Below are 23082 nucleotides of genomic sequence, written 5' to 3' on the forward strand. Positions count from 1 at the left end.
AGAGATTAAATAACTTACCCAATGTCACACAGCTCATGAGCGGGGGAGATCAGAATCCAATTCAGTAGCCTTTGAATTTTTCACTATATAGTAGGACCATAGTTCAACTAATCAGGTATTTATTGAGTTTCTAACTGTGCATAACATTTGGTGTTAGGCATTAGAGGGGCACATAATAATGCCTACTTCTTGCATCACTACAGTTTACAATCTAGTAGAAGGCAAGTGCACACATTGTTCTATTTAAGAGTCTAAGAGGAAACAGGAAGGTGAAAAATGGCAAATATTTATGCAAACAGGAGTTTTACAGGCCATCTTGAAGGGCAGTGTATTTAATACAGGACTAGAAGGGTACAGATATTACAGAGAGGTTTGATATGAACTAGGGCATAAAGGGTAGGGTATCGCAAGCACAGATTACAATGTGAACAAAGGCATGGAACAAATGACAGCACATGCAGAGAGATGTAGGTAAGGAAAGCCTGGAAGGTATTGAAGAAAACAAGTATACATGATACTTGTTAAAGGTAGCAAGGATAAGTGAGGGAGACTACTACAGAGGGGCTGTGTAGTAGGAGAGGGAGACGGGGCTCAACTCCTAATATAATAAGAACAAGTAGAGATATAAAGGCAAGGAGCAGGGTGGGGGTCAGTGGATAGAAAATTACTAAGAGGAAACATCAGGGGTAAGGAGAATTCTGGCTAAACCAATTTGACAGAACTTTTTTCTGTAGTCAGGCTAGGGTGATAAGACATGAAGGGTGAGGGATAAAGAGTTTGATCATATATCAAGGGTAGAGGATTTGTGCTAAACTGACCCACCAGAATTCATGCTAATACTAGTCTAAATGGGCCAAGGACAGAGCCTAAGGTCAGGGACTAGTTAGAAAGAGGACTCAGAGAAGCCTGACTCAAGTTTGGTCAAAGAAGAGTGCTATGGTCTGAATATTTATGTTCCCTCAAAATGTATATGTTGAAATCCTAAACCCCCAAATTGGTGGTATTAGAGGTGGAGCCCTGGAAGGTGATTAGGTCATGAGGGTGGCACCCTCATGAATGGGATTAATGCCTTTTATTTCATATTTTTTGTGACTATTATTATTATTTTCATTGAAATATAGTTGGTATACAATATAAGCTACAGCTGTACAATATAGTCATTTGTGATTTTTAAAGGTTATACTCCATTTATAGTTATCATAAAATATTAGCTATAGTCCCTGTGCTGTACAGTATATCCTTGTAGCTTATTTTATACATAATAGTTTGTACCTCTTAATCCCCTACCCTCTCCCCTTCCCTCTCCCCACAGGTAACCACCAGTTTGTTCACCACATCTGTAAATCTGTTTCTTTCTCGTTATATTCACTTGTTGGTTGTATTTTTTAGATTCCACAAATTCCTTCATGAATGGGATCAATGTCTTTTAAAAGAGGCTCCAGAGAGCTCACTAGCCCCCTTCCACCATGTGAGGACACAGCAAGAAGGTTCTGGCTATGAATCAGGAAGAGGGCTTTCACCAGAATGAGACCATGCTGCTATCTTGATCTTGGACTTCAGGCCTCCATAACATTACAAAATAAAGTTCTGTTGTTTATAAGCTACCCAGTCTGTGGCATTTTGTTACAGCAGCCAGAATGAAAAAAGATGGAAAGAGAATCTTTGTCCTTCCTTCCTCTCTTCCTCCCTCTGGCCTTTCTTCCTTACTTTACTTATTTCACTCTCCAATGCATATTCATTTAGTATCTACTTTAAGGAACTGAATAGATGGAAAACACAGGTTGAGCTATAAAGATCACTATTCTTATAGTATACAGTTTATTGGAGGAAGAGATAAGCGTCTGTGACAGAGCATGACATGCACAATTTTATTTTAGATAAACTGGTCAGGAAGACCTTTCCATGGAAGTGACATTTAAACTGAAGTTTGAAAGATGAAAATGTAGTAATGTTGGCAAATTTAGAGTGATTTTTGTAAGGACTTACTACACATTTTACTTTATTCTATATGCAATAAGTTGTCAAATGTGTTTGAAGATAGAGGATGCATTCTAATAGTGTGGATAAGAGCTTGCATTTAGCCTGAATATTAAAGAGGCCCCAGGAAACCCGACCATAAGGAAACCCAAACTCTGCTCCCAATACAAATGCTACTTTTTAAAAAACTTTCACCCTTTGGTCAACCTACTGTCCACTGAATTTGTTGAGGTTTGTGGATATTAAGACTTAAGCAAGAGAGGCCACTTGATTATAGTACAGTAGTTTGAATTTAAGCAAAATGGTATGCCTGAAATGTAGGGGCCTTTTTGTAATGTAATTTGAAAATGTGGTGAGTTTCTTTGAATAGGCAACCCAGACTGACCATTCAGTGACTCTCCATAAGAGCGACTACAACACCCAATTAGCACCATAAAAGGGAGAGTCGACATGACAGAGATGTGAGGTGACCATTTTTACCCACACCACACGCTGCCATTGTGGTTACACCTACTGGTGTAAATACTTGGTGAAAGAGGCAGTGCACCTCCCTGTGACTGCAGGCTACTGAACAAAATCACCAACCTCCCTTCAATAGGAGCATATAAAATTCTAGGCCTGGAGAAGAACAAGTAATAGAGTAACTATGTACTCTCCCCTGAGTTCATTATCCTCTTCTCTTCTCCCTACTGGGTCGAAGGAAGGCAGAAGATAACATTAAAGCTCATTTTCAGGGTCTGCATGTACAGTTGTACAGGTGGTGCACTGCATATTTATAGGAGTGTCATTCACTTTCTTCTTTACATGAATGGTGCCCCCTGGGAATTTTAGAGTGCACAACCTGTGAATCTGTATACGGCAGGCCTGCTTCATTTGGTTTTGCTCATATATTGTGAGCTTTTGTGTTGCTTATTCATTTTGTGTTCTCTGTGTTCATTTGTTTTGAGAAACAAACCTGATATCCGTTTCATCCTTGGAACCGTAAAATTCATCTTTAAATATATCTATATAGGTAACAAACAGAATATTATTTATGTATATGTAAGTTTATTTATTTATTACAATAATCTAGGACGTAAGACTTTACAGATAAACAAATGTGCAGAAATATGAACTAACTTGCTTGTGAATAACAGACCTGGAGCATGCCTCAGAGAAAGTGTGTAAAATGGCTCAAAACTAGAGAAAGCGTAGAAGCAAACTATCCACTGACACGGCACTAATAGAAAAGCTATCAAAAGTCTAAATCCGAGCAGAACTGGGAAGAAAGGAAATCATAAGAGAGATGAGACCTTGCTAAATAAATACATTTTTATTTCCATAATTAGAGGTAAGCATAAGGAAGAGATGAAACTAATTCCTAGTGTCAAGCCTATGTAAGTGGAAAGGGTGTGATTTCAATTAACAAGAATTTCGTGTTTAGATTCAAAACAAGTATTTGTGTCAAAGAACCAATTCCAGTAGATTCCATGAGACATGCATATTTAGATTCATTTTTCTGCATCAATGCTTTCAAGCTTTTAACCCATCCTTCTGGTGGGAAAGAAAAAGACATAAATATATGAAATATCTTATCAAGCTTTAATTATGTTTACTGCTTGATTTAAAATTACTCTTTATTAAGTTAAAACGAAGATATTCTAGACTAACTCCAAAGCAGAATTGAAATGGCACACGAAAATGATCAAACATGATTCAAGCATCTCATTTAACTGAGATTTTACTACGTTTGTGTAATGATGTCTAAAATTGTGTTTTCATTAAACATAGCAGAGTAGAGCGAAACAGGGAGAGTCATCCTATAGAACTTGTTTGAATCTAAACATATTATCTATTACTGTAACTTTGAGAAAATCACTTAATTTGCATCAGCCTCCATGCCTTTATCTCTGAGAATAGTAATACCTATCTTGCATGGGGCTTGAGATCAAATAAGTTAAAACACAAGCAGAGTGTCTAGCAATTACAGTTGCTCAGTAAATAGCTCTTAATATTACCAATGGTCTCTGATGTGGGAAAACTATTACATAATAAAAAGATCCTTAATCGGGTATCTTTAAAATCAGGCTGAATGCAAAGAACTTCAGATTTTATGTCCTCCCTTTTTTTATTTTTACCCAGAGAATAATGCAATTCAGAAAACAGAGGGAGAGATTAATTTCCACTTCAACTGAAAAGTCATCATTATAAGAGTTTTTTCATCATGTGCTATAGTACATTAAATATAACCATAAAATCTTTTTTACCTCTCTATTGAAAGGTAGAATGGGGTGTCCCTCTTCTTGAATATGGGCTGATCCAGTGGCTTATTCAATCAACAGAATGCAAGAGAAAAGGTGTTCTTGCACTTGTGAGGTTAAGTCATAGGAAGCCTTACAGATTCCAGCCAAGTCTCTTGAAATGTTTACTTTGGGTAAAGCCACTCACTATGTAAGAATTCAACTATTTTGAGATATCCAGGTTGCTAAGACTCCAAAACTACACCGAGAAATTTCATGGAGAAAGACAGAGACAGAGAGAAAACCAGCCCCAGATTTTTCAGCCTGTGCAGCCCAACTCAAGTCCCAGATTTGTGAATGAAGATGCCATCTTGGTTGGACATTTCAGCACCAAAAGATGTGACTCAAAGAAAACTTAGCCAGAACCAAGGCCCCAGACATATGACACCAGTCAACTTGTCTAATCTATCTCCAATCATTCAAGCCACCACAGCTGAGGCCCAGTCATGATGGAGCAGAAATGAACCATCCCCAGTATTCTTTATCTTTATTCTTAGCTCACAAAGTCCTGACTATAACAACATGGTTTCTATTGTATCTACCACTGCGTTTTGGACTGGTTTGTTATACTGCAATAGGTATGTGGAATATATGTCTTGATCATTTCTTACAGTTCTAAAGCCACAGAACTCCTTTTACCCATATTCAGGGAGAATGCTATCTCTTGCTTATTTTCAGTCTCCCTTTGAGTCATAGAATCTGTTCAGAAGCTTCCTTGGACAGAGTCAGTAAAAGAAAACTCTTGATTACAAAACTCCATCATTACAACCAGGATAAAAGAACAGCCAAATCTGCTCACACACACCCCGTTTTTTCACCACATCATAAACAATGGATTGGACAAATTTTTAAGTGCTTGACTCTGATTGAAAGTAAGCAACTTTCCATCTTCAACCTCTTCCCCTCCAACTCAACCTAGAGTGATGCTCTAGTCAACCTCCGGACTTCCTGATGCACCTCCCATCTCTGAAATGAGAAGTGAAGAAAAAACATCTTCAGAAGACTTCTGATATCAAGACAAGGGATAGAACAAAGGCCAAAGCAGCAATATTGCCATCCAGAAGAAAAACTACTGAACCTACACTGCAATATTCAGAAGGAAAGTCAAGACATGAGAGAACTAAGTGTAAAGCACAGCTGTATTGGTGGCTTCTATTTAAATAATCAAGGTCAATAAGTAGGTCTCTGGGATGATGATCCCTATACCCTGTTACTTGCACCAGAATTGGGAAATAACCAGGAACAAATAGTTCAGGAAGCTAGAGTCATTGACACTGAGAGCCAACTACAGGGAACACCAAACATCCGGGGCTATTAGTTCATGTGCTTCTGTACCTAAATTTGGAATGACTGTAAGACTTTCTGAATCTTCAGGTAACTTGCATACTATTCTAATCAAAAGCAGTCATGCTCCCTCTTAAGCTAAACCATACAACTTCAGAATCAGGTGTTACTTCTTATTGGTACCACTGTCCACTAAGCAAAGACAGAAATACAGAAGTAATCCTGACCCCTGCCTTTCCCTCATATTCCCCCTCCCCACTTTTCCCTCTTTCCCATATATTACTAGGTTTAATCAGTTCTGCTGCCTAGAGATCTGTTAAAGTCCTTCATTTTAATCATATTCCTTTGCACTGATTCAGATCCTTGTCATCACTAGCCTAGGCTGCCCTCTATTTCTGACCCTCCCATCTGAACTGTTGCCCTTCATATTCATCCTCAACACTGCTATCAATATTATTTCTAAATTGCAAATTTGACCATCAACTGTCTAAAGACTTCAACATCTTTCCATTGCACTAATGATAAAGTCCAACTTCTAAACATGTCATAAAGGTCTCCATTTTTTGGCCTTGCTCTGCCAATTTAACTAATGTCTTTTTTTAGTAATTAAAATCTACTATCCTTGTTGTTTTACGAGTGTCAGCAGTGGCTGTTCTCACTTTTGAAAATATTTCCCGCTTTCATTCACTTAGAAAACTCCTATTCATCCTTTAAAACCCAAATGCAGTGAAACCGATTTTCTCTCTCACTCAAATCACTTTCTCCTCAAAACTGTACTTTTAACTCTGTGTAGCTCAATTGTTTGTTATACTCTAATGACAACAGATTCTTAAATATACTCATCTTTGTATCTTAATATCCGATAATATGACTGACATTTAACAAACGCTAAACATACTTGACACTTGAATTGATTGAATTGAATTAAACTGAATCAATCACTCTCAAGAACACTAACGATTGTTAGGGTTTCCTGCATCAAGAGTACAAATCACGCTGAATTTTCATAATACTGGTAGTTTTGATTGAGGCACAGCAAACAAGTTTACAACGGATTTCCCCTGTGAAAAGAATAACTTCAGTAAAAGATAACAAATACACTCAGAAGTCCATAAAGGAGGCAGGGTGGTCTAGGGGATTCTGTTCTCATCCAAAGACTTGCTGAGATTTGATTCAGAGGGGAAAGATTGATTTTTCTAGCTTAAGTTAAACGAGGCATCGAACAAATGTCAAAATCAGGACATAGACTTAGATTCTTCACTGTCACACCAGTAAAGTTACCATCCTTCCATCTCCTTGAGAACAAACAAGAAAGCCTGCTGTGGACCGTGAACAAAACAACAACCGTGAATTTACACAGCTCCTTAAACTTCTAAGCTGTGTACTGAGAGTGAATTAGAGGTCTCCTCCAGATAGCATTGCAAATGAGCGTTATTTTATTTTCACCAAGCCTTTCAGGTGATACATGCGACAAAATCAGCAGGGTCAGTACTCACTGGGGCAGACAAAGTAACTATTATGTATCTGTCCTAAAAGTTCCTGTGATGTTCTGGCTAGTTTTGCTTAAGTACTATTTATAATATTTATGAGAAAGGAGGACAAAAATGAACGTGATGCTTTTGTGGAGAAGGAATTCCCTGGCTGAGCAGAAAAGCCTGCCAAAGTTTTGGTGTATCTTGTTTGTTTGAAACAAGACTGAAGGACCATATAATGCAAGATGAAGCCATTAACAGTTAAAAGGGAGAGGACACACTAAAGAGACTCAGCCAGGGCCCTGGTAAATTATCCAATATTGTGGGCTTTCTTAGTGAGAGTCTAGGATTTGAGAAATTCATGAGGAGAAAAGGCGGAGGTCCCTGGGCACCTGAAAATGAGAATTGCTGCATTGAACTAGGCTGACTTTGGCATGGCATTTTGAAGAAGGCAGTCATACGGAATGTAACGAATAAATAGAGCATATCAGAGCCTGAAAACCTGAGAATAGGCTCATGTGGGTGAAACGAGGTGAAGCACGGTGCTTGGTACACTATAAACCCTCAGTAACATTGGCTGGTTTTGAATGAAATGAAACCTAACCTGAATCCAGTCCCTACTCGGTAACAGCGGGGAAGATAATGGGTGCCTAGGCAACGTCTAGCAAGTTCTGGGCTAGAGGCGGCTCCCAACTGTTGCGTCACCAGGGGCCACAGAACTGAGTCGGGAAGGGAGAAGGGAGGAATCTGTGCGGAGGGTCATCCGACTGTGTCGGAACCGGACACTCTGGCAGGAAGTAGAAAGCGAAGAAAACGAAACGACCATTGGTGAATTTCAACAGCACGTCGTGAATTTCAGATAATTTTCCACTTGTTTATTAAGATGGAAAACTCGGATTCCAACGATGAAGGAGATGGAGTTTCGGCCCAACACATAAGTCAAACGGACCGATTGGTTCGGGAAGAAGATTTCTCCAGGTTCGTAAATAATCTGAGTGAAGAAGATTACGAACTTATGAGAGACAACAATCTTCTAGGCATTCCAGGTGAAAGTACGGAAGAAGAGTTGCTGAGAAGACTTCAGCTAATTAAAGAAAACGCACCACAAGACTCAGATGAAAATACAGGTATATTCTGCTTTTGGAGGGAATAGGATGGGATGAATAAGGAACTTCATAATAGGAAATAGTAACTTCATAATAGGAAATAGTAAATTATACAGAAGTGACTTACATTCATTTGGTAAGTAACTTCTCATAAAAAGAACTGGCATTTACTTGATTTTGGGTGAGCATGTCAAGGTCTGTTTGTTTGTTTTCCTGATTCACATTTGGGTTGTTTTAATTGGGAAACAGTGCAAAGTAGCCTATTTGTATTTTTCTTGGTTTTCTACCTCAACTGAAAGTCCCTCCTACTTCCTGAATTATTTTTTCTACATAGACATGTAAAAAAAGCAAACAGAAATATTCTCCACTGGGGACAATTGTGCTCTCTTCAACACCTGGGGACATTTGACAATGGCTAGAGATATTTTTGGTTGTCACAGGGGAGGCATGGGTGTTACTAGCATCTAGTGGGCAGAGGCCAGGGATGCTGCCAAAGATCCCACAATGCACAGGATAGCTCCCCAAAACAAAGAATTGTCCAGCACCAAAATGTCAGTAGTGCTAAGGCTGAGAAACCCTGCTCGGACCTCAGGTCTGGTGCCTTCCCTTCCAGTGTGAAGCAGAGGATTTTGCTGTCTAATGAAGAGGATACTATAATACTTTGGCTCTTGAATATGGTCTTATAGGTACCATGCTAGGTTCAGTCTATTCATTTCATCTGACCTTCAATTTAATGTCAATTAAATATCTTGGTAACATTAAGAAGTATTCAAAATGCAAACACTTTTAAACCTATAAAACTTGTTTATGTTTGGGCAATAACCTTATATTTTAAAACAGCTTATCTATTATCAAAAGCACATAAGTGAAGAGCCTAGAAGTAGTCATGTTGGAGACTAATGAAAATTAGACAATAATGTAAATTGAACTAAACTACTAGCATTGTACCTTAACTGGTGTTTACCTTGTTTAATTGCATTAGTGTTTTGACAGTGGACTGAAAAAAAAGTCTCTTGACATTCCTCCGACAGTGGTACACAGGGCTGTGTATATGATGAAATACTGAAACATAGACTTCCTCCGGATTCCCTTTTTAAAAAATTCTCTAAGTTTATCTAGGATTAGCTCACTCTCTTTGGATGGAATCGAAACTTTTCTACCTTTACTTATAAATCTACACAGTGCAGTTTATAAAATATTAACTCTATAAATGTGAAATCAGTTGAAAACACCTGAGTATTTAAGTTCTCATTTTTTGTTTGTTTTTGAAACAAAGTTTCAGAGTGCTATTTTATGATGGTTCTAATTTTGGTAGTTCTTTTATGCACCCTCCCCATTTTTTTTGTTAACAGACAGAGGAGACTCTTCAGATGACGTGTCTAGTGGTGACTCTCTAATAGACTGGCTTAACTGTTCTGGACAAACTGAAAATATGACAAGTGGACAAAGAGAAAACCAATCTTGGAGAGAAGAGAGCCAAATTAATCCTAAAAGTGATCAGTTCATATTCAGTTTAGAAATAAATGCTAACCTTGATCATGGGAGTCCAAATCCAGAGAATGAATATGTAGCGTCTGCAAGACTTCCCAGAAGAGAAAATATGGAAGACAGCCAAAGGCAAGTGGAAAGTCCACAATCTGAATCAATATTTACAAGACCATCTATGTCTGAACAAGATACAACTGAAACATTAATGGAATTCCCACCTACCACAAGTCAGAGACGAGCAAGAAGTAGGAGCCCAGAGTATCGGAGAACCAGAGCAAGAATTGAAAGTTGGTCGCCTCCACGTTCACTTAGGGAAATTGTACAAAGACTGAATCATAGTATACCCTCTCAGAATTTTGAGCAGCCTCTGCTAAGTGAGAATGTGAGATTTTCTAGAACTGAGCACCGAGAAATATTGACACAGCAAATGACTGGATTTGAGTTGCAAAAGAGCGGTCTTATTGAAACTTCTAGAACAAGGAATGCCGTTCATGGAGAAAATTCTCCAGATACAACCAGCAGTGGTGAATCTTGGGGAATGAGGGAAATATATCCAACCATACCCTTCAATCTTGAAGTAGGACAAGTTCATTCTGGAGCATATTCTCAGAGAGACAGCAGAGCTAGTAGAACTCAGTTAACATCTGAGACACCAAACAACACTGTCACTTCTGAAAGTGAACGAGGACTGAGGCATATGTATTCACATTCTGAGCGGGCAGGTGTGAGAGCTTATGTCAATACCATTAGAAATCCCGTTTGCAGAATGTTCAATACTAGCTTAAATGATACAACATCTGTTCCAATTCAGAGCACGTTAAGGCAGACAATGACAGAATTTAGTAACTCAAATAACCTTATGGACAGTGACAGTAATTTAGAGCATAGTGTCTCACCTCCAAGTCCAAACATGGAATGGCTAGAGTCACCTAATGGTAGTAGTAGTGGTACATTTGGTTCTGATTCAAATGCTAGCTATGATACCCATTCAAGTTCCACACTGAGTTGTCATTCAAGCCCCAATTGTACGTCTAGTTCCAGTTCTAGTCCTATTTCTGGTTCCAGCTCAAGTGATGAAAATTCAGGAATTAGATCACTGATGTTTGAAGGCAGTGAAGAAACAAACTTAGCAGCAGACTTATCATCAGAGACCAGGCAAGGGGGTAGACAAATTAGCCTAATAATATATGATGAAAGTGACTCTGGGTCTTCCCATGATCTGCAAACTACAGGACTCACCAAAGCACAGATTGACAGCTTGGCTGTAAGATCTTTTGGTGAAAATGATGCACTAAAAGCCTGTAGCATTTGCCTTACAGAGTACACAGAAAACAGCAAGCTTCGCATACTACCTTGCTCCCATGAATATCACATTCACTGCATTGATCGCTGGCTGTCTGAGAACTCTACGTGTCCGATTTGTCGTAGGCAAGTAGTGGATTCCAATGAGAGTGAAAATCCTAATCGATGAATTCTCAGCTATATAAAGTGTTATAGGGCTTCCCTGGTGGCGCAGGGCTTGAGAGTCGGCCTGCCAACGCAGGGGACTGACAATAAAAATTAATTTCACACCATAGCAGTTCACTGAATTTCAATAAAAACTTAGCATGTGCACTGGGTTGGGATGTTCCTGATTCCATGGGAGAAATGTCTTAATATGATATAATGAATCTAGATAGATCCTAGTAGTATTATCTCGTCATGTAAATCCCAGACATCTCTTAGCCCTGTTCAATCCTGGTTGTGCATGCAGAGAAACAGAAACCCAACCAAATATCAATAATTAAGAAGCCATTTAAGACTACATTAGAGTCATTCACATAAAGAAGTCATGTTACATTCCTAGAATGCCATAAAAAGCTTTGAAACCCTTCTCTTCCTATCTCTCTCCACAGCAGTTTATCCCACCTCCCTAACACTACCTTAACGTTTCGCCTATTCCCCACTACCAATGTATCAGTCAGTTCTAGCTAAAAACTGATGGCACACTTTAAAAGAGTGATGGAATAGCATTTAATGAAGAGACTAAAGTGTGTAAGGAATGAAGGGAAACCAAGAGATGATGAAGTGCCCTGAGGCTAGCAGCTGTGAGAAACCAGTATTATAACCACGAGGTTTGAAGGGGCATAGAGAGATAGCAGTTCCTGCAACCCAGAATGTCTTCGAGTTATAGGAGAAGCCCACCCAACAAGAGATGTAACCTTAGAAAATGGCATCCACTGCCAACCTAAAGTTTGGAAGGGGGCAGATCATGGAAATAAATACCCTTGCCTTCTTTCCTCCTGACTTCTAATCACTTATCAGTAGGTCATATTAACCCAACCCAACCTGAAGACACAGAGAGACTGGTCCATGAAGCTGATAAAGATCAGCCTCCTGGAATCACGAAGCAGGGTTAAGAAGGATGGCGAGTAGATCCGGTAAGCAAATCAGAGACCATCTACCACAACCAGCATTCCCAACTCTCTTCAAACCCAGCCTGTGTACGCTTTCTTGCCTCTTCCGCTTCCGCTTGTTCTCTATTCCACTCTATGACTCAGCTCTTTAACAACCCTCTCTATTTTCCTTTCATTTACTCAGATCTTGTATTTTTAAAAGTGATAAGATGACAAAGCCTTAGAACTTAATTACCTTTCTCTTAAACATGTCACACTTTGATTTGCTGTGATTGTAAACAACTAAGGAGAAAGGGCAGTTATAGGTATGTCTTTAATTTTTGCTGCTTCAATATATTCAAGCTTCAATTTCTTTCTATATATGTTTAGTTCATATAATTAATTTTTAAAACAGATTCTGATTTCTTATAAAGGGTTTTATGGTTTATATATGACTCTGAATCCTTGTGTGAATGACCCAAAGTAGCCAATTGCTGCTTGGAGCCTCACAAGCTGCAATATGAAAGCCTTAAAGGTAAAACTTGGCTTCAAGAAACATGTCTACATAGTTCAATTCTAACTGTCCCCAGTAAAACCATCACCCAAAACCCCGAGTATTTGAAATCAAAATTTAGGTCATGCTTCCTTCCAACCTAAACATAGTGAAGGATTTTTCTCCTAATTCAGCCTGAAGACTATTTTTTGGGGGTTGTATTGGCCAGTCCAGAAAATTTTGCTTAAATTTTTCAATCCTGGTATAGGTGAGAGTACATTGTATTATAACCTAAAGCAATAATCAGAAATTTTGTGCAATGTGCAACCTATACAAATGTAGGCAGTGTTAAGTATACACTTTCTCTAAAAAGTTAAAGTCAGCAACATCACTGACCTTTCTTTTCTCTGTGAATTGCTGGCAGCCACAGTATTTGCACATAACTACAACGTATAAATGGGGAGTGGTGGTGAAGTTTTTGAAAACATCTTTGAGGTAGCATATTTTTCACACAGAAGATATCTGCATGGCCAGAAATGAAGGCTTGGCTCAAACCTCTGAAATTTACATTAACTTCTGAAAGTTGTTTGAATAGTCTGATTTTTAGGAAGTATTTTTGATATCAGATATACTTCACTTAAAGTGAGTAGAATAATTATAACAGTACTTGGCTTTCATACTATCCTAACAGATTAAAACCTTCCAAAGGATGATAATTGCTTAATTAATGCTTCAGTACATTCACATGCACCTTCTGTGGTCGAAAGAATTCTAAGATGATGCCCAATGATCTTTGTAGGAGCCCCTCCCCTTGAGTATGAGACCTGTGAATGTGATGGAATATCATTCCCATTATTAGATTATGATATATAGCACAGTTGATTGGGAGATTATCCAGAGTGAGCCTGACCTAATCAGGGGAGCACTTAAAAGGCACAGAGAGGACTTCTAATCCAGATAAGATGGTTTATACTTCCCTCTCCCTGCTCCCCCTTTATACGCACAACTATATATCCTGGAAATAATATGAGACAACCAAAGGAGATCTCTGAAAGGTCTAGAGAAGGTGAATTGCCTAGGGACCCTCAGAATGGATGAACAGCCTCATGGCAGGGCACCTTATGACCCTCTACCAACAAAAAAATGTGATCCAGGCCCAGCATTTCCTAACTCCCAACTTAGTAACAGGAAGTGGCTCAAAGAGGCTCTTCCTCCATCACATCAAATGGGAATCCCCCAAACACCAGGCGAGCCTTGCAGAACCTGCAAGGACGAACAATTGGAAGCCCTGATGACAATAAGTGACCAGGGAAAGTGCTTTCCTTCCCCACTGGGCCTGAGATCCCCCTTCACCACCCAGACACATCAGTGGCTAAGGGTCCCAGCAAAAGTGCTCCTACCACAAAAAGCTCCCACCTGGACAATGCTCTCCTCAGATGGGCCTGAGACTCCTCTCCGCTCCCCAGAAACATCAGGCAACTTGCTGGTACCGGCAACCGAGATCCCTCCACAGAAAGCTCTCAACCTGGTAAGCACCCTCCACTCCTTACAGTCCAGGGAGACCCTGTCACAAGTGCCTGGCCCAGGAAGGACTCATCACCACGTGTTCCAGAGATTCCCTTCCCTCACCAGAAGCACCAAGTGCCGTATCCTGGGGAAGCTACTTCAGACCCCATAAGCAGCATGAGAAGGGACCAGAGGTAACCCCACCTGCACAAGAGAAACAGACCATAAGAGTACCACAAAGGGTCAGAAAATTAGGTTATCATGGAACCACCGTCCATAAAAGTACAGGAAATGTGTGCCAAACCTATAAAGAGTGAATGCCTGCTAAAAATTAAAAAAAAACAAAACACCTTAAATAGGGACCAAAGTATCCTAACATAATAGCCAAAATGTCCAAAAGACAATAAAATATCACTACTTATACCAAGAACCACATACATGACAGCTTGAATAAGATGGGACAGATGATGCCAACAGAGATGAATTAGATGTTAGAATTATCTGACAAGGGTTTAAAAATGCTGATTTCAGACCTTTAAGACCTTGAACACAGAACCTAGTCACTCCATGCCAGTATCCCCACCTATAGAACTGTGAGCTAATAAAGGGATGCTGTTTTAAGCCATTACATTTGTACTAATTTCTTATGCAGCAACAGACAACTAATACAATTTCTCATCTAGGATCCATCCTGTACCTAGAAAATGATTAGAATGAGTCCTAGACAAGTAAATGGCTTAATGTCTTGGTTCTAGGCCCACTATAACATTATATTCTACCATTTTTCCCAAAAATGGAATCCCTAATTCCTGCTACTGAAGCTGCTAGAAGACAGTATCCTTCCTGTTTGAACAACCACCAATATCGTATCGCTCTAACTTTACTTCCCATCACCCTATCTCATTCTACCAGTGTATGCTGCTTATATCATAAACCCAATTTAGCACTCTGACTTTGAAACTATAGAGCCACTTATTTTTCTCTCAAAGCGATTGCTGAGTATTATATTGCTCTTCCAAATCATATTCCTCTCTGTCTGCCCTGACAAATCAGAAATGGAGAAGATTTGTACCTGAATCTTCTGAGCTCAACCTGATACGTTTTTTACATTACAGTATATCAGTTTAAATACACAGCATCACTGTGGTTGTGAGCATAAATATTTCCATCTTAAGAATTTTCTCTGTATTTTCTTGGTAGTTTTTAAAACATTTGTTTATTTTGGCCTAATTCCAAAAAAAAAACCCTTATCTGAATAACAAATTCTTTTTGAAAGTAGTTATAGCCTGTGGATAAGTTTTTGATAGCAATATAAAGTCTATCTTTTTTGGCTAACCCTGAAAATAAGTTGTGCTCTCAATATTCCATGAAGAATTAAGTATAAAGATTCTGTTGTAAATGCAAACAAGCCTGAGCATCGAACAACATGAACATCAAAACACTGCATGTACTGGAAAGTTCACAAAGAAATGTGACGTTTCTGTTAAGTAATATTACTTGTTATCCATATGCAATACTTTGAGATCTTCAGTATCTTCTTTACTACAATTAACCAAACATTTCATGTCTTTTCATTATTTGAGAGGTGAATGTATACTCCCTTCAATGAGAAGTTCCTGGTATGAGAATTTCGAATGGAAATCTGAACTGCATTTCTTTTCTGTGACTTCATTTAAGATTTGAAAATTCTTTACCATCCTAACTCAGGCTTTTTCACTATGAAATAAGAGGCTCTCCTTTGTGTGATATTCAAAACTCTCCATTTTTAAGCATCAAGCCAGCATCTTTAACATCACTGCAAAAATGTGGAGATTTGGAAAAGCATGTTGGGGAAAATCCTTTTTCTCTCATCCACCATTCGTAGAGGACAGACACTAATTATAAGCCAACTCTGGGCTCTGGGTTCTCCATTCTCACATCACTAGTCACAACACAGTTATCTACCACCCCTGGCCTTGTCATCTTCTATTCTGGAAGTGTATTTTTTTTTCTTTAGTAGCACTTGTGACTATCTAAAACATTTTTTATTTATCTTGTGCTTGTTTTCTTCCCCATTCCTATCCCAAAATAGAAGCTCCAAAAGATCTTTCTTTTTTTTTAAATTACTACTACATTTCTAAAAACTAGAACAGTTACTGGCATACACACACACACACTGCTTCAGAATTTTTGGCCACTGTCAGCATCCCAGACTTATTTTTCACCCTTTGTTCTCCAAAGAAAACCTATTTTAATACTGTTACCTACCATCCAGGATTTGATGTATTTCAACCTAGATCTCTCTCACTTACTTAACATATTTGTATAGGGTTTCTTGCCTATTAAGTTATAATATCTGCCAACCCTTTTCTAAATCACTATTTCAGGCGTTCAACACTGACCAAGAATGTGCCATGCCCAATGCTGGGTGCTAGGGTTATAGTTACGAAGTACAGCACTTATCATGAAGAAATGTATTACATTTTAAAGAAGGCAGCTGAATAAACATACAGTAACACTCTATGTCAGGGATGCCCTGACACAGATTCAGATACAGGATAAAATGGAATGATCTAGGAGGAGAAATCTACACTAATAATTCAAACCTCCTTAAAGTTGGGTTATATCTGAGTTGTATCTTACAGGACTAGTAGCAATTAGCCAATGAAATGAAGTCATTAATTTTATTCTAAGCAAAATAAACACTGCATGCAACAGTAAAGATGCATTGAAAATTTAGGGCTCAGTAAACAGTAAGTATGAATCATCATGCTCTGGGGTAGAAGAGGAAGAGATGTAAGTACATTAGCAAAAAATGAAGAGATGAGGCCAAAGAGGTAACAAGTGGTATTGTGATTCAGGCTGAAGAGTTGAACTAGATCTTCTAAGCAATGCACAGTGAACACGATTTTTTTTCCTTTTTTTAAAATTTTTTTTATTAGTTTCTGCTTTATAACAAAGTGAATCAGTCATACATATACATCCGTTCCCACATCCCTTCCCTCATGCATCTCCCTCCCTCCCACCCTCCCCATCCCACCCCTCCAGGCGGTCACAAAGCACCGAGCTGATCTCCCCGTGCTCTGCGGCTGCTTCCCACTATCTATCTACCTCACGTTTGGTAGTGTATATATGTCCATGCCTCTCTTTCGCTTTGTCACAGCTTACCCTTCCCCCTCCCCATATCCTCAAGTCCATTCACAAGTAGGTCTGTGTCTTTATTCCCGTTTTACCCCTAGGTTCTTCATGACTTTTTTTTTTTAATTCCATATATATGTGTTAGCATACGGTATTTGTCTTTCTCTTTCTGACTTACTTCACTCTGTATGACAGACTCTAGGTCTATCCACCTCATTACAAATAGCTCAGTTTCGTTTCTTTTTATGGCTGAGTAATATTCCATTGTATATATGTGCCACATCTTCTTTATCCATTCATCCGATGATGGACACTTAGGTTGTTTCCATCTCCAGGCTATTGTGAATAGAGCTGCAATGAACATTTTGGTACATGTCTCTTTTTGAATTATGGTTTTCTCAGGGTATATGCCTAGTAGTGGGATTGCTGGGTCATATGGTAGTTCTATTTGTAGTTTTTTAAGGAACCTCCATACTGTTCTCCATAGTGGCTGTACCAATTCACATTCCCACCAGCAGTGCAAGAGTGTTCCCTTTTCTCCACACCCTCTCCAGCATTTATTGTTTCTAGATTTCTTGATGATGGCCATTCTGACTGGTGTGAGATGATATCTCATTGGAGTTTTGATTTGCATTTCTCTAATGATTAATGATGTTGAGCATTCTTTCATGTGTTTGTTGGCAGTCTGTATATCTTCTTTGGAGAAATGCCTATTTAAGTCTTCTGCCCATTTTTGGATTGGGTTGTTTGTTTTTTTGCTATTGAGCTGCATGAGCTGTTTATAAATTTTGGAGATTAATCCTCTGTCAGTTGCTTCATTTGCAAATATTTTCTCCCATTCTGAGGGTTGTCTTTTGGTCTTCTTTATGGTTTCCTTTGCTGTGCAAAAGCTTTGAAGTTTCATTAGGTCCCATTTGTTTATCTTTGTCTTTATTTCCATTTCTCTAGGAGGTAGGTCCAAAAGGATCTTGCTGTGATTTATGTCATAGAGTGTTCTGCCTATGTTTTCCTCTAAGAGTTTGATAGTTTCTGGCCTTACATTTAGGTCTTTAATCCATTTTTAGCTTATTTTTGGGTATGGTGTTAGGGAATGATCTAATCTCATACTTTTACATGTCCCTGTCCAGTTTTCCCAGCACCACTTATTGAAGAGGCTGTCCTTTCTCCACTGTACATTCCTGCCTCCTTTATCAAAAATAAGGTGACCATATGTGCGTGGGTTTATCTCTGGGCTTTCTATCCTGTTCCATTGATCTATCTTTCTGCTTTTATGCCAGTACCACACTGTCTTGATTACTGTAGCTTTGTAGTCTAGTCTGAAGTCAGGGAGCCTGATTCCTGCAGCTCCATTTTTCGTTCTCAAGATTGCTTTGGCTCTTTGGGGTCTTTTGTTTTTCCAAACAAATTTTGAAATTTTTTGTTCTAATTCTCTGATAAATGCCAGTGGTAGTTTGATAGGGATTGCATTGAATCTGTAGATTGCTTTGGGTAGTAGAGTCATTTTCACAATATTGATTCTTCCAATCCAGGAGCATGGTATATCTCTCCATCTATTTGTATCATCTTTAATTTCTTTCATCAGTGTCTTATAATTTTCTGCATACAGGTCTTTTGTCTCCTTAGGTAGGTTTATTCCTAGATATTTTATTCTTTTTGTTGCAGTGGTAAATGGGAGTGTTTTCTTGATTTCATTTTCAGATTTTTCATCATTAGTGTACAGGAATGCCAGAGATTTCTGTGCATTAATTTTGTATCCTGCTACTTTACCAAATTCATTGAGTAGCTCTAGTAGTTTTCTTGTAGCATCTTTAGGATGCTCTATGTATAGTATCATGTCATCTGCAAACAGTGACAGCTTTACTTCTTCTTTTCCCATTTGGATTCCTTTGATTTCCCTTTCTTCTCTCATTGCTGTGGCTAGAACTTCCAAAACTAGGTTGAATAAGAGTGGTGAGAGTGGGCAGCCTTGTCTTGTTCCTGATCTTAGTGGAAATGGTTTCAGTTTTTCACCATTGAGGACAATGTTGGCTGTGGGTTTGTCCTATATGGCCTTTATTATGTTGAGGAAAGTTCCCTCTATGCCTACTTTCTGCAGGGTTTTTATCATAAATGGGTGTTGAATTTTGTCGAAAGCTTTCTCTGCATCTATTGAGATGATCATATGATTTTTCTCCTTCAACTTGTTAATATGGTGTATCACATTGATTGATTTGCGTATATTGAAGAATCCTTGCACTCCTGGAATAAACCCCACTTGATCATGGTGTATGATCCTTTGAATGTGCTGTTGGATTCTGTTTGCCAGTATTTTGTTGAGGATTTTTGCATCTATGTTCATCAGTGATATTGGCCTGTACTTTTCTTTCTTTGTGACATCCTTGCCTGGTTTTGGTATCAAGGTGATGGTGGCCTCGTAGAATGAGTTTGGGAGTGTTCCTTCCTCTGAAATTGTTTGGAAGAGTTTGAGAAGGATGGGTGTTAGCTCTTCTCTAAATGTTTCATAGAATTCGCCTGTGAAGCCATCTGGTCCTGGGCCTTTGTTTGTTGGAAGATTTTTAATCACAGTTTCAATTTCAGTGCTTGTGATTGGTCTATTCATATTTTCTATTTCTTCCTGAGTCAGTCTTGGCAGGTTGTGCATTTCTAAGAATTTGTCCATTTCTTCCAGGTTGTCCATCTTATTGGCATAGAGTTACTTGTAGTAATCTCTCATGATCTTTTGTATTTCTGCAGTGTCAGTTGTTACTTCTCCTTTTTCATTTCTAATTCTATTGATTTGAGTCTTCTCCCTTCTTTTCTTGATGAGTCTGGCTAATGGTTTGTCAATTTTTTTTATCTTCTCAAAGGACCAGCTTTTAGTTTGGTTGATCTTTGCTATCGTTTCCTTCATTTCTTTTTCATTTATTTCTGATCTGATCTTTATGATTTCTTTCCTTGTGCTAGCTTTGGGGGTTTTTTGTTCTTCTTTCTCTAATTGCTTTAGGTGCAGGGTCAGGTTGTTTACTCGAGATGTTTCCTGTTTCTTAAGGTGGGATTGTATTACTATAAACTTCCCCCTTAGAACTGCTTTTGCTGCGTCCCATAGGTTTTGGGTCGTCGTGTCTCCATTGTCATTTGTTTCTAGATATTTTTTAATTTCCTCTTTGATTTCTTCAGTAATCACTTCGTTATTGAGTAGTGTATTGTTTAGCCTCCATGTGTTTGTATTGTTTACAGCTCTTTTCCTGTAATTGATGTCTAGTCTCATAGCATTGTGGTCGGAAAAGATACTTGATACAATTTCAATTTTCTTAAATTTACCAAGGCTTGATTTGTGACCCAAGATATGATCTATCCCGGAGAATGTTCCATGAGCACTTGAGAAAAATGTGTATTCTGTTGTTTTTGGATGGAATGTCCTATAAATATCAACTAAGTCCATCTTGTTTAATGTATCATTTAAAGCTTGTGTTTCCTTATTTATTTTCATTTTGGATGATCTGTCCATTGGTGAAAGTGGGGTGTTAAAGTCTCCTACTATGATTGTGTTACTGTCGATTTCTTCTTTTATAGCTGTTAGTATTTGCCTTATGTATTGAGGTGCTCCTATGTTGGGTGCATAAATATTTACAATTGTTATATCTTCTTCTTGGATTGATCCCTTTATCGTTATGTAGCAGCCTTCTTTGTCTCTTCTAATAGTCTTTATTTTAAAGTCTATTTTGTCTGATATAAGAATTGCTACTCCAGCTTTCTTTTGATTTCCATTTGCATGGAATATCTTTTTCCATCCCCTTACTTTCAGTCTGTATGTGTCTCTAGGTCTGAAGTGGGTCTCTTGTAGACAGCATATATATGGGTCTTGTTTTTGCATCCATTCAGCCAATCTGTGTCTTTTGGTGGGAGCATTTAGTCCATTTACATTTAAGGAAATTATTGATATGTATGTCCCTATTCCCATTTCCTTAATTGCTTTGGGTTTGTTATTGTAGGTATATTCCTTCTGTTGTGTTTCTTGCCTAGAGAAGTTCCTTTAGCATTTGTTGTAAAGCTGGTTTGGTGGTGCTGAACTCTCTCAGCTTTTGCTTGTCTGTAAAGGTTTTAATTTCTCCATCAAATCTGAATGAGATCCTTGCTGGGTAGAGTAATCTTGGTTGCAGGTTTCTCTCCTTCATCACTTTAATTATGTCCTGCCACTCCCTTCTGGCTTGTAGAGTTTCTGCTGAGAGATCAGCTGTTAACCTGATGGGGATTCCCTTGTGTGTTATTTGTTGTTTTTCCCTTGCTGCTTTTAATATGATTTCTTTGTGTTTAATTTTTGACAGTTTGATTAATATGTGTCTTGGCGTATTTCTCCTTGGATTTATTCTGTATGGGACTCTCTGTGCCTCCTGGACTTGATTAACTATTTCCTTTCCCATATTAGGGAAGTTTTCAACTATAATCTCTTCAAATATTTTCTCAGTCCCTTTCTTTTTCTCTTCTTCTTCTGGAACCCCTATAATTCGAATGTTGGTGCGTTTAATGTTGTCCCAGAGGTCTCTGAGACTGTCCTCTCTTCTTTTCATTCTTTTTTCTTTATTTTGCTGTGCATCAGTTATTTCCACTATTTTATCTTCCACCTCACTTATCCATTCTTCTGCCTCAGTGATTCTGCTATTGATCCCATCTAGAGTATTTTTCATTTCATGTATTGTGTTTTTAATCGATGCTTGATTCATCTTTAGTTCTTCTAGGTCCTTGTTAACTGTTTCTTGCATTTTGTCTATTCTATTTCCAAGATTATGGATCTTGGAAATAGAATCTTGGATCAGCTTTACTATCATTATTCTGAATTCTTTTTCAGGTAGACTGCCTATTACCTTTTCATTTGTTAGGTCTGGTAGGTTTTTATCTTGCTCCTTCACCTGCTGTGTGTTTTTCTGTTTTCTCATTTTGCTTATGTTACTGTGTTTGGGGTCTCCTTTTTGCAGGCTGCAGGTTCGTAGTTCCCGTTGTTTTTGGTGTCTGTCCCCAGTGGCTAAGGTTGTTTCAGTAGGTTGTGTAGGCTCCCTGGTGGGGGGGACTAATGCCTGTGTTCTGGTGGTTGAGGCTCGATCTTGTCTTTATGGTGGACAGGTCCACGTCTGGTGGTGTGTTTTGGGGTGCCTATGGCCTTATTATGTTTTTAGGTAGCCTCTCTGTTAATGGGTGGGGTTGTGTTCCTGCCTTGCTAGTTGCTTGGCATAGGGTGACCAGCACTATAGCTTGCTAGTCGTTGACTGAAGCTGGGTGCTGGTGTTGAGATGGAGATCTCTGGGAGATTTTCGCTGCTTGATATTATGTGGAGCTGGGAGGTCTCTTGTGGACCCGTGTCCTGAAGTTGGCTCTCCCACTTCAGAGGCACAGCACTGACTCCTGGCTGCAGCACCAAGAGCCTTTCATCCACCCGGCTCAGAATAACAGGGAGAAAAAGCAGAAAGAAAGAATTAGTAGAAGAAAGAAAGAGAGAGGGAAAGAAAGGAAGAAGGGGAGAAAGGAAGGAAGGAAGGAAGAAAGAAAGGAAGGATGGAAGGAAGAAAGAAAGAAAGGAGGGAAGGAGGGAGGAAGGATGGAAAGAAAGAAAGATCAGGTAAAGTAAAATAGAATAAACTATGAAATATAGTAGCGTTATTAAAATTAAAAAGTAATTATTTAAAAAAAAACCGGACAGATAGAACCCTGGGACATATGGTGGAAGCAAAGCTATACAGAGAGAATCTTACACAGAAGATTACACATACACATTCACAAAAAGAGAGCAGGGGGAAAAAATCAAAAATCTTGCTCTCCAAGTCCACCTCCTCAATTTGGGATAATTCGTTGTAAAAAGAGGAAAAGGGGGGAAAGTCTTAAATCTTGTCCTCAAAGTCCACTTCCTCAATTTGGGATGATTCGCTGTCCATTTATGCACCCCACCGACGCAGGGCACATCAAATGGACCGTGGAGCTTTAATCCGCTGCCTCCGAGGCTGCACAGAGAGATTT

The 23082-nt window shown here is 38.7% G+C and overlaps 1 protein-coding gene across 1 annotated transcript; it reads left to right on the forward strand.

Moving 5' to 3' along the window:
* Positions 1-7895: 7895 nt before the first annotated feature.
* On the forward strand, positions 7896-11077 carry LOC308619310 (E3 ubiquitin-protein ligase RLIM-like; the record flags this gene model as incomplete). The annotated part of the gene is made up of 2 exons (XM_081237928.1): positions 7896-8139; positions 9471-11077. The coding sequence occupies 2 exons, from the start codon at positions 7896-7898 to the stop codon at positions 11075-11077; spliced, it is 1851 nt and encodes a 616-aa protein (XP_081094054.1).
* Between the last annotated feature and the right edge of the window lie 12005 nt (positions 11078-23082).

The sequence above is a fragment of the Mesoplodon bidens genome (assembly GCF_964165515.1).
Source record: "Mesoplodon bidens genome assembly, chromosome: 6".
Lineage (NCBI taxonomy): Eukaryota > Metazoa > Chordata > Mammalia > Artiodactyla > Ziphiidae > Mesoplodon > Mesoplodon bidens.